Genomic DNA, 14,726 nt, shown 5'->3' on the forward strand with positions numbered 1-14,726 from the left:
GAAATATACAGCTACAGGACTATGTTGTGTGCTTTATCTGAAAGAGAGATTCTAAGGTGCACAATGGGAAATAAATAACCCTTTCCCTCTTTTTAATAAAATTGTAAAACACGTTTACAAAATTATGTTTGTCAGTGCATATCAGGCTTGTTCCAATTAATAAGGTAATACATAACTGATTTAGAAAGGTGCTTAGAAATCCTCGCTGAAATGAATGGGAATTACAAAAGAGGAAGGATATGTGTTAACAATCCAGAGTTTTAACCCAAGAGTGTTAACTCAAGAACAAACCAGAGTTCCAAGTTTGGATGTCATGGAGGACAACCCAAGAATGGGCGTCTTTCGGTTGTTTAGCAAAGTGGACGAAGTCAAACAATTGGGAGTCAGCACGCTTGTTCGTTTCCATGTGCACCCAAACAAACCAGGGTTAATAAATAAACCATGGGTTGTTTAAATGTGAGGACCGGGTCAAAAAAAATTGTTCCTTCGTGCATCCTAAACAGCTTTATAACTCTTCATTTTTGGAAATCCTAGTTTATAGCTTTTAACAAAGCTGTGCCATCATAAGGGGATGGAGTGTTTCTGGGTCAAGTTCAAACTAATTCATCAATTGGTTACTTGGAAGTGTGTGTGTGTGTGTGTGTGTGTGTGTGTGTGTGTGTGTTCCATCCAGGATGTTTGTGTCTCCTCAAATCAGTGAGAAGTTAAAAATGTGCATACAATGTAAATAAATTTACATATAGACTTGAGCAGTGGCCATATTTTTTTCTGAGCAAGTGTGATCCAAATCATAATGAGACAAGCACATATTGATACTTCACTTTGGGCTGTGGTGTGGCATCACTAAATATTATTATGACGACATGATTATTATTTGAAAGACTGTATTTCGTGGTGTCTTGGCTCATTTCTTTAGGTCAGACCTAACATAATTAAATCCATCAGGTTTCCCTGTTGAGCGTACTCAGATATTATTACTGTATATTGGAAAGCTATTGTATTAGAGCCAGAAGGCATTGTACTGTGTATTTTGTTAAGTTATGCATCTTATTACTTTATGGATTGGCCTTGTGGCTTTGTGTATGTGCACACCGGTTCGGTTCGCATGATCACTGTGGCTAAAACAAGCCACGCTGTCTTGTTTAAGCCATGGTACATGCTGGCACATGCCGTGCACCATTTGGTTGTCATGTCTTCTGAACCCAGGCAGTGTGGCTTGTTTAACCAGAAAATAATGCTCAAATAACCCAACAAAAGTGCATAACAGACTTGATCCGATTAATAATTGATTTAGAAAGGTGTATAAAAGTCTCACTGAAATGAATGGGAATTGCATAAGAGCATGGATAGGTGTTACCACAGCCACCAGGCATTTCAGTTAGTCTAGTATTAGGTACATTTTTGGAGGATTGTTCCACACAGGATGCTTGACCATCTTTACTAACTTCACATTGGATGCTCTGCTCTTCAAGCAATCAAGAAGTTTTAATAGTAGAACTTTAATTTGAACCCCTCCAAAAGCTAACATGCTGCTGCTGGCTGATCTCAGTGCAAATTGGATTATTATGTGCTATTCTAACTGCAACATTTCTTATCAACACTGTTGATTAAACTAGTGGTAGAAGCACATTTGTTCTTCTTTTGTCCATTGATGGCCAAAGACTAATAAATTTCTCACAGAGACCTGCTGCCATCTACTGGATCTCTGAATGAAGTGTCTGGGGCATGCTTTAAAATGCATGCCTTAGAAATGAAAATTAACTTGGCTACTGTGTATAGATAATCGTTTCAGATTAAAAGTAAAACAGACAAACCTGATGTGATAAAAAAAAGTTGCTGTATTTTGGGGGGGATGGATGGACATAATGATCTCATACAAAAGCAAACAAGTTTGCATACATAGCACAGAAAATTACACTTTTTTAAAAAATTGATGTTTTAAGGTGTGTGTGTATGTGCTTATTCAGTATAGTTTCAGCTTTTGACAGATTTTTGGAAATGGTATTTAAATAGAAGTTTGGATTCTTAGAATCCTGTGAACTTCATATAAGAAGCCGGAAAGTAAGCAGGTGGTGAATGGAGTCCATAGACTTCTTTTGTTGTTATATCGTGAAGGAAAATATTAAATCATTGTCTTTCATGTTTTTAACTGAGCCTGTATACTTGGAGCTGCATCTTGATTTTTGCTCATTTACTGTGTTCTACTATTTGAATTGATTCCATGCATTTATCCACATTTTACATCACTATAATTTCAAACCATGATTTGCATGATTCATCCCCCCTTTAAAAAGTCAACCACAATGTATATAATTGGTATTATTACAATTTTGCAATCATTTTTTTTAGTTAATAAGTTGTGTAGTATAGAAGGAAGGTGGAAAGGTAGGTAGAGCAATTACAAATATTATATTTCCAGTTGTTAAACGCTTTCAAAACAACAGATTTGATCTAGATTATTATGCTCTTTATACCAATTCAGTGCTAGGCTGTTTCGTAAAATCTTTAATAAAATGCATATATTGAAACATTTTTTAAAAAAACTGTTCTCCTTTTCTTAGGTATGTAAGCCTTATTTTGCATTATACAGATAACACTGCAATGCTTTTAACTGAATTATCAAATTTGGCCAAATATGTTCATTTTCTCCATACAACTTCCAATTTTTTTTAAAAATAAACACTATAAGTTCCAAAGTTGTATACAGAGCACATGCTAGATATAAACATGTGTGTATACATGTGTGTATACAGGACAACGTACAATAAAACATATATTTTGTGTCCATTTGATTAGTTTGTATATTTACAGTTCAGTACTTCTATTTGCTTTTGTAACATTTCTTTCCATTTTCTTTTCTCCTGTGCCAAGTATAAATTACGTATACTGACCAAGCTTGCTGCAGAACTGAGCAAGTACATGCCAGAGAAAGTGGTGGAGGATACTACTAGCATCCTGAGATCACCAATGCCTGGAGCAGTGGTGGCAGTTTCTGTAAAGCCTGGAGACATGGTAAGATGTTTCCTTCTTTTCATATTGGCTTAAGTTTAATAATATTCTTCAATGGACTGTCAGGGACAATTCACATACTAGTTTTTGGAGGGGGCGTTTCCACAGAGATGCTTTTGTTACATGCCCAAAAATGTGCACTTGTGAATATGCCAAACACATATTTGTAAATATGAATATCCTACAGGTATACATGTGTTGTGGCAAACCTAGTATAGTATAATATGTCAAGTTCCCCACACTCTGATTACTCTTGAAAGTGCAGGTCAGCTTTCTTTCATAATGCTGCTATATAAAGGAGAGTACATGCATCTTATGTTTTGAAAAAAAGGTTAGCTGAAATCATTGCATAGTTGTGAGCAACATTTATGATTGGGCAGAGAACATGTTCATCCCAATGCCATACTGTCTTGTAGCAAAGATATTAAGAAAAAAACCTTTATATTCATAATAAACACTTGCTTTTTCTCTCTCTTGACGCTGTCTTTAAGTTGCTAACTTTCTAGTTGTACTAAAATAGAATAACCCCAAGCCTTCCAACTTGTCTTTAATTTTATTATACAATCCTTTAGCATTGGAAAGGTCATATTTAAATATTCATTCAGTTTTATAGAAATACACCAGGATAGTCTTTTTTTTTAAAGTACACTGTTTACTTTCAGCTGCACTGATTACAATTGGTCCCTACAATTGGCTTAATCAACTAAATACACCCATTAAACATATTAAAGTTTGAATCCCTTATATTTACTTGTGTGGACGTAATGACTACATTTCTACATAACAGAAAGCCAGCATTTATCATTCTTGCTCCACTTACTTTAGCTACACTTTGGTGACATTTTTTCTCTCTTAATCTTTAAAATGACTATCAGGCACAGGTAAAAATGTATGGTCACCCTTAAGGATTAATAATTTTTATAATGACTGAGTGATGGTTAGAAAACTGGCTACTGACTGCCATTCGCTCCTTGTCAATGTATAGTTTGAGTCCTGTTGTTTTTCCATGCAGTACAAGTTGAAAAGAGTGAGGTACTGAGCAAATACATTTATGTGTGAGAGAGATGTGTGTATGTGTTCGTTGAGAGAGAGAGAGACAAAAGAAGAAAAAGGGAGAGATTTCAGGACAAAAGAATGCATTTTTACTGAATGTGTTTTATTTTTATGACATTACAGTGGATTTAAAGTAATGGAATGCTATTTTCGCTTTGTATGTGTGTGTGTCTGGTGTATATTCCTGTGTACATGAAGAAGTAGAACCATGAGAGGATGGGCCTCCAGCCAGGAAATTAAAATGGGGAAAACATTCTTCCCATACAATCAAACATTCCAAAAGAAGTGCAGTGCAATACCAAACAAGTTGTTAAATAATGAGACGAGATTTCTTTCTTGCTCCTTCCCCGCCCCCACTTCTTTTCGCCTCTGGGTTTTTGCTGGAGGCACTGGGAAGCAGAGCATTTGAACAGCACAAGCTTATGTTCTGCCGACTTGGACTTGTCAATGGTAATTGGGCAGCTTTAATTGCAGAAACACGTTTGTGGCGTTGAAAGGGAGTTTAGCGTAAATCCTTCCTTTCCAGAACTGATGTCAAAAAGTTTTTTTGAAAGGAGATGAGGTTGTATCAGCTATCCAGACTGAATAAGCGGCGAGTTGGCGCAATTCAGCTTACATGTTTTGGCTGTCCATCAGGACAAGGATCATTATCGTAGTTGTTCAAAGCCTCAAAGAACAAGGGACGGGAACTCTTACACACTAGTTTTTTTGTCCCACTTTTTGAATATGTCCTGATTTTGTGTTTTTCTTCTCTACCTTTCAGACAGCCTAAGGAGTACTTAAGTACCCTGTATATTTTCTACGGTATTTACTAGTTAATAATATAATGAGGTGTGAAACAATATTACTAGAAAATGACAAAAATGTTTTCAGCTGGAAGTTGTAACTAGTGAGTCCTACAAATTTTCTGTATGTCAACTCTTATAATACTTTGGGGGCAAGAGTATTATTATGTAGTGTCTCACAAGGAGGCTTCTAATTTCCAGAATGCACTATAATAAAGAAAAGACCATTTTTAGAGTGGTGGGGTGTAGACGAGTAGTCATATTTGTTTGAATGCAGCCAGGTTTTTAGGCTATCTTATGGTGTGTTTACATTATTGAGAAGTCTATTATGGCTGCCATCACTTTCTAATATCTTACCTTGATTTTTGCTAAACCATATTCCTTCAGGGCGGTTGGTCTGAAATGCATATTGTTGTTCGGCCATTGTCTGTATATAAAGTTTTTATTATTTTTCCAAATTAAAATTTTTGAAAATATCTGCTTAGCAGCAATGAGAAAAACATCTCGGACTGTTGAATTGTGACAAATGCAACTCAACTTTGTTTTTAGTTCTTCCCGGCCATCTCCACAAACATGAAAAATATGTATTCACTTGAAGGATTATAATCCTGACCAAAATGACATACTGGCAAGTCCTGTTGAGATCAATGGGACTTAGAGAGCCATACTTTATGGGCAAAATGTAGCCATTACAGTATACTAAAATGAATGAGATTTTCCCCCTATATAAGGGTTGGGATCCATAGAGCTACTCTGGGAGATCCAAAGGATGTTTGACTTTAGCTCCCTTCACATGTGGACTGTGTGAAGGGAGAATCCCTTGAATATAGAGAGCAGGGTCACACTGCTGCCTCCCCCCCCCCCCCGGTACCATCATCCATGCATTCATGTGGAGTGTCTGTTGTGAAGGAAGCCTGCTTGTGAACTTCCATGCAATTGGGACTTTCAGGCGTCTTGATCAATGGAAACATAGAAGTCACCCACAGACATCTTTACTGCACTGTTCATTTCACTATTCCAAAGGGGGAATACTGGAGGGGGGCAGCACTGCTTCGCTCCCACTAGTCACATGATTCCTGTGATTCATGCATGCAGGGGGGATTTTTTTTTCTTGGAACAAAAAACAGACTTTTCTTTGAATAGTTGTCCTCACATGGTCTCCCAGATTCAAATTTGGTTTGGTGAGTAACACCAAAACGAGCTGCTGTTTGAGGAAAACAAGTCCAAAACTTTCTTGGCCACATACAGTAGTTCTTTGGATCCTGGCCAGTGCGTTCAGAATTAAGGGGTTAGGTTACAAGGCTCACAAAACGAGGTGTCTGGTCATGATATGAAACTGTTGCCTATCCTAGTTTAATCTGTCAGCGGCATGAATGGCTCCAGATGTGCATCCCTATCAAAAGATGCATCCAGCCAGTTCAGAAGAGTTTGAATTCTCATACAGCTCATCAGCTTCACACGTGACCAGAGTGCAAATTTACAATTTCTTTCTTCTCTAGGTTTTGTACCAAACAAACACTAATGTTGTTAATATAATAGATTTGAAACAAAATAATAAGTTCTCACCTGATATTTCTGTATGGCAATGGTACTTTCCCCCACTGTTTAAGTAATAGGGCTAGGTAAGGAACCCCTCTATGTATAAAGAGCAATTCTTCAAGAAGCTCCTTTAAAGCTTCGGCTATTGGGAGGTATAAAAATGTAATAAATAAATAAATAAATAAATAAATAAATAAATAAATAAAAATTAACTTACCAGTTATTCCAACATACCATTTTGTAAGGTTAACATTTATTCCTAGCATGGCGTAGCAAAATGCTTCTATTTTGAATCATGGAACTCCATTTTAATGCAGATTTTATTATAACCACAAAGATTATGGGAGGTGTGTTTGGTGAAGTAGACTGCCTAGGATCAAAGTATTCACTCCCTTTAGTGTAGTCCTATTGAAAATGATCATTCTGTTTAGAGTAACAAGTTAAAAGATTATAGCTGTTGGGCAATATTCAAGGCAAACATGTGATGAGGTATGTACACTGATTTTCCCTAACCTTGATGATTTCCTTTCTCTCCCACTGCATCGTAGGAGGCTTTGAGAATTTTCCTGAGTTTAAAAAGCTGCTTTGTCATGGGGGTGGGACCAGGATGGGGGCAGAGTGAGGAAAAGAAAGCTGAAGATCAGGGAAGTTGGTCAAAAGCCCCTTTGCACATGTGCAGAGACAATTATGCTCTCTGGATTGGGAGAATAGAGTTAAATTACAGGAATGAAATGGAGGTGTAGCTTCTGTGAAGGGGAACACTGGCTATTTTCATAAAAGTCCACTTAGTTCAGCTTAATTCATTTGTATATTGGGCTGTACTATTACAGCTTCTCACTAGCTCTCTGGAACTATGCAGTCTTTCCACATTTTTTTTCTTTAGTGAAAATTTTACCATTAACAACAAGGTATTAATAATATAGCCAAGCTTGAAATAAGTAAATAATATGTGCTTATGAGCTAGTTGCTTCAATTTACATTAATGTAAAAGGAAATGGCATTCAAAAATTACTAACTGATCTCATATTCTTATTTTATTCATATTTGTGCCATAAATATAATTGATAATGCAAACTCGAAATAATTTTTAAACGTGCAGTGTTTTGACTTCTGATTTAAGTCCTAATTTATATTTGAAAATGTGTCTCTATGCATGATTATTTATGTTTAAAAAATTATGAATACACTTCAGTATTACAAAGGTAAGGGGCATGAGATGTTAGAACAAAAATTGCACTGAACTATTGCACAGATAATTTTTAATTCAGAAATGGCTTGAAAAAAATGTTATTTAGCATGTTTGATAGTAGCCCCATACCCAAGATAAAACATGGGAATTTCTTCCACATTACGTCAAAGGATAATTGAATTATTTTACTAATCAAATGGTAGGTGTATAGATTTCTGGCTTATGTAATTTTAGGCCAACACCATTCTGCTCTATAACACTTAATTTTAAAAGTCTAGGAAAAATATCTTACTGAGAGTACAGATAATGTCCAGCTATTGTTCTGTCTTTTAAAATGTTAAAATGCAGCAAACTGAAAAACACCTTACAACCCTCTCTCTTTCCCTCACTTCACTAAGCACACCACAGGAGACTGTGATTTCTTGTAAAATGTAAGCTTATATTTTTAATATACTACTTGTTGCTTGTAACCTCCTCCCCTTTTTTTTAACGCCTTGCTTGCAGTTCAGCTCTTAAATTCTGAAATAAATTCTCATGGTCTTTGGTAATTAGCAGGGCTTTATACAACATATAAAGAAAGAGAATAACTAATTAAGCCATGCTTTTAAAAAATAATGTAGCTTTGTGATAGAGTTTAATAGTCACCAAATATTGATTAGCTGCACTTGTCACTCTCATGTAAGTTACCCAGAGGTTTTCCTTTACTTTACTGTAATTTTTTGTTCAGGAGGGGCTAGGATTTCAAATGAAATTCTATTGTGTTGGTGTTAATTTTATGTAGCGCTAAAATTTTCAAGGTACCTGGCCACCCTGACCCTTAAAAAATAATAATGATGGTGATGCCTAGAAAATGGAAATGGCCATTCAGTTCTGTGTAGAGCTGCCTCCTATTTCAGTATCTCAAGGAAAGATGTCCAGCCCTGATTTCATGTAGTATATATAAAGTTGACTTCAAACAGATTCCTCTTGAGTTGCTGAATTTAACACAAAATTTAACATAAACATACACAGATTTAGGCTTGCTTTTAAATTCAGAACTGAGGTGTACAGTGATGATGAAGAAATAATAATAATAATAATAATAATAATAATAATAATAGCAACAACTTTGTTCTGAAGACAAGAAAGCATACTTTTTAATAAAAGTAGGTTTCATACTAGCTTTCCCTAAACTTATGAACATGTCTCAACAGTCAATGATAGCTCACAATATTTCTAAAATAAAACTGTTCTTTCTTTTTGAATGCCAATCATACAAAAGCAAAATTTGGAGATTTCTAGAACCTCTGGGAGCACTTGTGTTGTGGATAAGTGGGGGTACCATGATTGGTGCTTATTGCTGTCAGGGGAACGTCACTGACCTTTGGTTAATCAAGGGTCAGAAAATCTGGGATGTGCTCTACCAAAATTCATTCTTTAAAGGAGTGTGGCGTAAAAAGTTTAATCATCATCTGTCAAGCACTGTTAATTGCCGCTAATTATATTTTCAGCTCTGTAGCTCCTGTTTCAAAATTAATTTGGATGGAAGGGGGAAATGGCACTAATTATTTAACACAGATTTGGACAATGTCAGGGCTCCAGTTCCTCCTGATTTTGTTTTCTACATAGGTGTCTGATGCCAGCAAGTCACAGAGATAAGAAGAACCTCAAGGATGAGCAGCAGCCAAAACAATTAAGCTACTTGGAAGAAGGGGGGAATATAAATGTAATAAGTACAAATACATGATGCCTAAAGTGCAGGGTAAATACTTTAAATGTTATTTTCCTGCCGCCCCCGCTCCCGAGTATGCAGTGTAAGCATGTTCAGTGCGGTGTCTCATAACCTTGTAGCCAGATTTTGTTGTCATTTTGCAAGAATTATAGCTTGCGAATAGCTGAATTCTTTCAACCTACTGCTTCTACTCCCAATGAAGCTAAATATGGAGTACATGAATACTGGGGACTTTCCTTTCAGTACACTTTCCTTTGAGAAAGAAGGTGATGCCAAAATAAAATTCTAACTGTGCTTTTGACTGGCTCATAGATGCAAGATCTTGTTCCACCCCACATACATTTGATTTGGTGTGTTTTTGTGCTTAAAGTTGTGTGTGATACTTCTACCCACCCCACCCCATTTCCCTACCCCCAGCTCCATGAGTCTTTCAAATAAATTCTATTCAAGCACTTGTGTTGTAAAGTATAAAGGTCTTCAAAAATGTAATTGAAGGGTTTTTTACTTTTGCAGACGAGTCAGCAGGGTTGATATTGATCCATCATTTTAGGGAGCCCCAGTGCACCAGAAGGTGATACAGTAGAGGGCCTTGCAAGTCCTCGGAGCCTTCTGTCTAATTTGGCAGAAAAACACAATGTAGGGCAACAAAAGAACGATCCTATACCATAAGAAATCTCCATCCTACCCTCCTCCTCCTTCCCCCACCACAAAAAAGAGGCTTAATTTTTTTCAGCTGCACACAATGATTTGATGCTCACTCTTGCATTGAAACAGTTGCTGTTGGAACAGGCAGGAAACAGTTTTCTTTTAATTGCTGAAATCATTCGGAAGTGCTTCGTGCGCTGCTTCTGTGCAGCAGATGCTGTGCATTAATTGGCCTGTGTAGGACTGACCCAGGGTTCCTTGCAGCGGGCCCAATGTTAGGCACGGGGTTTAAATAGCTTATTTTTTATTTTGGATAAGCTGGCAAACATGGTATGTTCTTGCACGTGCTGTATTTCATGGTCTGCCGTTCCAATGTCATGAGGGTTTCCAGCCCTGGTAATGTATTAGCAGCAGGTAAGCTCTAAATAACATCCATCAGGAGCTAATTTTTTTTTCTTTTTTACCCAGATACGCCAATGACTGATGAACCTGTCTTTTGTATGAATGTTTAGCACAGTAGAAAGCCATATGCCACTGGCACAGTTTCCTGTGCATTCTTTACAGTGGCTAGAGAGTAGAGGGGGGGGGGGGGGAGAGAATGGAATTCTCTTGCATTTGCATCCTGCCATTTATGAACAGTTTGCACTTTCTAAAATAGCTCCAGGTTGTGTGTGTGTGTGTGTGTCGTTGAAGCAGCAAAATATGGGGTTTAGGGTTTCTTAAAGGCAATCCGACTACTGCTCTTGTGTTCTTTATCCAGGGATATTAGAGCTCATTCTTAATAGGGAACCTTGTTTTGTAACTCCCCGTCTGTTCAAAACAGACCTTACCCCATTAGAAGGTCCTCCCTTGTGTGGGAGAACCACAGCTGTTACCGTAAATCTCATCCAGTAACTGTATAACCCCCCATTTTGTGGTTCTGAAGGATGAAATTGAGAAATGGAATACGGTGCACTCATCCTTTACCTCTCCAATTTTAGGCCCTTGCACATCATTTTCATGCTTTTATTCCAAATCAAACAACATTAGTGAGCAACACCACCCTCTGCTAAATGTCTAGCATCAAAGGCCACTTTTTACAATGCTGACACTTTATTTCTTTTCTAAGGGGTGGGTGAATCCATCCCCTTCTCTCAAAATCTTGGTAATTTCTTCAAGGTAATTTCCCCCCTGTCTGATTGAAAAGGCAGGAAAGATGCGTCATTTTGAAATAGAGTTTCCACAAAACAAACAAGGCCCCAACTTAGCTTCTTTTCTTTTCTTTTTTGAAGGCACTATAAAAAGCAAATGACCTTATGAGGTTTCTGTTTCTTTAAATCTTTGTGAAGGAAGTGGCTCTAACTTCTTATGGTGGAATATTGGGGGCTTTAAGAGAAATAAGAAGTGGTTGAAATCATTAGCACAACAAAGCAAACTATAAGCTTGAAGATAAAAGTCCCTGGGGACAGAGTCCTCTGAAAATAAATGGGACTTGATAGATTTCCATATCATTTATAACTTCCCTTAATTACACTTGGAAGACTTGCCAGTAAAACTGGAAAATTGGCAGCCTATATCCATTATAGTAATTTTGCCGACCATGGCAAGCAGCTGGCCTTACTGGATTTTATTTCCCATCACTCACAATTAATCATCAGCTGGAGATGTCTGAAACTCTTCAGAACGTAGCAATACTGTGTGACATTTGGGCCTCCTTAAAATGCTAAAATCTGCTGAGTAAATGGGCCGAGCTCCTTTCCTTCAAGCTAACTCATTTTGGTGCAAGGCAGGCTGCTGCTTAATGAATGCCACTTTGATAATCGGATGCGAATGTGAACCTTGACCTGGTGTCAAAGGAGAGGACGCAGCAAGCTGGGTGAAAGATATGAGACTCAGATCTGCAAACTTTACACCAATTAGACAGAGTGGAGAAATACATCAGTGCCGATTGGGTTTATCAAAAAGACTTGCGGGGCTTGTGACTGTTTTGTAAGCCTAACATTGAAGACATCCTGTCACAATCATTAAGTCTTTATCAGATGATTCACAAAAGTCTTAAGGGAGTGGGCTAAACTCACAAAGATCTCTTCAAGAGCTTTCTTCATTGTACCTCTAAATATAAAAAGAGGACAATTAATACTCATGTTACTCTCTTGCACATATTTTTATTTATTTATTGCATTTTTATACTGCCCAACAGCTGAAGCTCCCTGGGCGGTTCACAAAAAATGGATTTAATGTTGCTACTTCTCTCTTCCTCCATTTTCTGGGAATTATTTTGTTCAAGAAGCACCGATATCACGTTCTTTAGCACATTGTGTATAACCTTCAAGACTGTACAAGTCCTTTAGGTTTTTTATATAAATAGCCCATTTAACTTAACCCCAAATTTGGTTTTCCAGGTCCTTTTTTTTTTAAGTACATAAAAAGTTATAACTTTTAAAATGGAAACCTAGAGAATTTTGATGCAAGAGACCATTGAATATTTGGCGTTACACTTCATTTTTGGAATGAATTGCTGCTTCGTTCCTAGTCAATGAACAATGAAATTAAATATTATTATTTTGTCATATTAATTTTAATCCCAGCAGTTTCAATTTTGTTTCCCCTGAAAAGAAAAGCCATTTTAATGAAAATCTGCATTTTGTTTTGTGTTTTAATTTGCCTTTTCTAGAAGACAAAAAACTTAAAGATGAAATTGATTACAGTGGCCTCAGTTGAGTAAGAATCCTGAGGGTTTTATATGATACTTTTTTCCATTTCAGGTCACCACTAAAGCCACGATTAAACTGTAGAGTGAATTTTTAATCAGAACTGGATTTCATTACTGCAAACTGTACTACAGAATGAGATTTCTATGTGTGTGCTTTTATTCCAGGTCAATATCTTTAGAAAAGTTATTGAATATTTTTAAAAGCCTAACTTAATCCTTAAATGAGGAAAGAGGATATTTTAGAGATCTCTAAGATATTCATTTTCCGGCTTAAATAATACAGGCAGGCAAAAAGATACACACAATTATGCAGTGAAAGAAACTGAACAAAGCCCAAGAGAATGAATGAAAGAGGAAAGGGAGAGATATTGGGGACTAATTTTAGGATTTGCTGTTTTGTAACAGTGGGGGTAAAAAGCTACAAAGGATTGACATAAAGAACAATTATTAAATGTGGCTGCTTAAGTGACACTTTCCACTGAAGCCATTTTAAACAAATTGGCTATTATTAGAAGTAATGGTTCATATTTAAACATTGGGTATGTATGGAAGTTTCCTCCTAAAGTGGAGAACTAACTAGGTTAGTTTTTCTGCAAGGGTTTCACTGCAAAGAATACATTTCCCAATTACCCCTGTATAATATGTGTATGTGCAGACCCACAGGCAGAGGAGAGAAACATAGTGAACAAAGTCAGGGGCCACAGCATATATGGGGACCTACCTGGCCACACTGCGTCTCTCTGTGTACGTTTTTTTAAAAAATCTGTGTATAGTCATTGGCAGAGCTCGTTGAGTCTCTGGAAAATTGTTGCTTGGAGGCTGAGGTTGAGGATACATTTTGTACCAGATTCAGAAAAAAACCAAATGAGCTGTATAACATCTTGAATGCGTGCATCAAGCATACACACACAGTACCGCTCAGAAGATGCTGTTTGATCTTGAGTACTTAAATTACATGGCGTAGAATTTAGCAATTGAAAGCACAGAAAGTCTGTGCCATTGATGAAATGAAACAAACTCATTCTCCTGGGTTGTAATTAACGCACTTCAGTACAGGGGATTCCCCCTCCCCATTTCCCCAAACATACCTTGTGAGGGTGGAGGAAGAAGGGAAATTCTGACAGGGGAGGTTGGGCTCAGTCTCTCCAAGCTCCCTGAGAACTTGGGAGAATCCTGAGCTTTCTCTGACAGTTCTCTGGGAAAGTTAGGAAGCCCCAGGCCTGTTTCAAAATGAGGTTGGAGAGTGTTTGCCCATCACTAAATGAAATTATGGTGATATAATACTTCTCTTTTCCACCTAGTATCATTTATGCTGCTTGTACAAACCACAGGCCAATGCAAAGTTAAGCCTGCTTCAACCCGTTCATGTCAATGCAATTACAATGTTGTATTGGGCTGAGTCTACAAATAGTCTACTCAGAACTTAACTCTCTCCTATTCAGTGGGAAGACATACATAATTGGCCCTGCCCATAAGTATGTATCATTCACACGTAGCTACCAGCCATCTGGGATCGCCTTAAGGAAAAGGGTCCCTACATTTCCATGGGAAATGAGTAATATCCTGGGAATAACATGTCGATTGAGACTATTATATGCTATGTTTCACACATGACAGATTTCCTATATATGGGTATCACATTGTGTATACAACATTAGATACGATGAACTATTGTGTTTCTATTTCACTACATGTAATGTTTGACAGAGTGTTCTAGGGGTTTCTCATGTGATGTATGTGTGGCGTATATAATCCTCCTCCAATCCTTTTTATCCTCACAGCAACCACCCTGTGAGGTAGGTTGGGCTGAGAGTCTGCGACTGGCCCAAAGTCACCCAGTGAGCTACCATGGCTGAGTGGGGACTAGAACCCAGATCTTCCGACTCCCAGTGCAACACTCTAGCTGCTACACCACATTGGCTATCACATGTGACAGCATAGACAAAGGTATGGGAAATAAGAAGAAGGCTGGGAATGAACATGAGCAGTTATATATGATTGGGCTTTAGTTTGGTTGGGGTGTGAGGGTTAAGATTTCAGCCAAAAGCTCCACAAAGAATGTTGACAAATACATTTGTGTGAAAAAGAAAGTACACCCTCTTG

At 37.4% G+C, this 14,726-nt stretch overlaps 1 protein-coding gene across 2 annotated transcripts in view; it reads left to right on the forward strand.

The window, feature by feature from the left end:
• Window positions 1-14,726, forward strand: part of PCCA (propionyl-CoA carboxylase subunit alpha) — a 260,737-nt gene that overhangs the window by 232,577 nt on the left and 13,434 nt on the right. For both annotated transcript variants that reach the window (XM_063126107.1, XM_063126108.1), the window contains exon 22: window positions 2,872-3,012. In XM_063126107.1, the coding sequence (XP_062982177.1) occupies window positions 2,872-3,012 (141 nt within the window). The remainder of the gene's footprint in view (window positions 1-2,871; window positions 3,013-14,726) is intronic.

Source organism: Elgaria multicarinata, chromosome 5, assembly GCF_023053635.1.
Source record: "Elgaria multicarinata webbii isolate HBS135686 ecotype San Diego chromosome 5, rElgMul1.1.pri, whole genome shotgun sequence".
Lineage (NCBI taxonomy): Eukaryota > Metazoa > Chordata > Lepidosauria > Squamata > Anguidae > Elgaria > Elgaria multicarinata.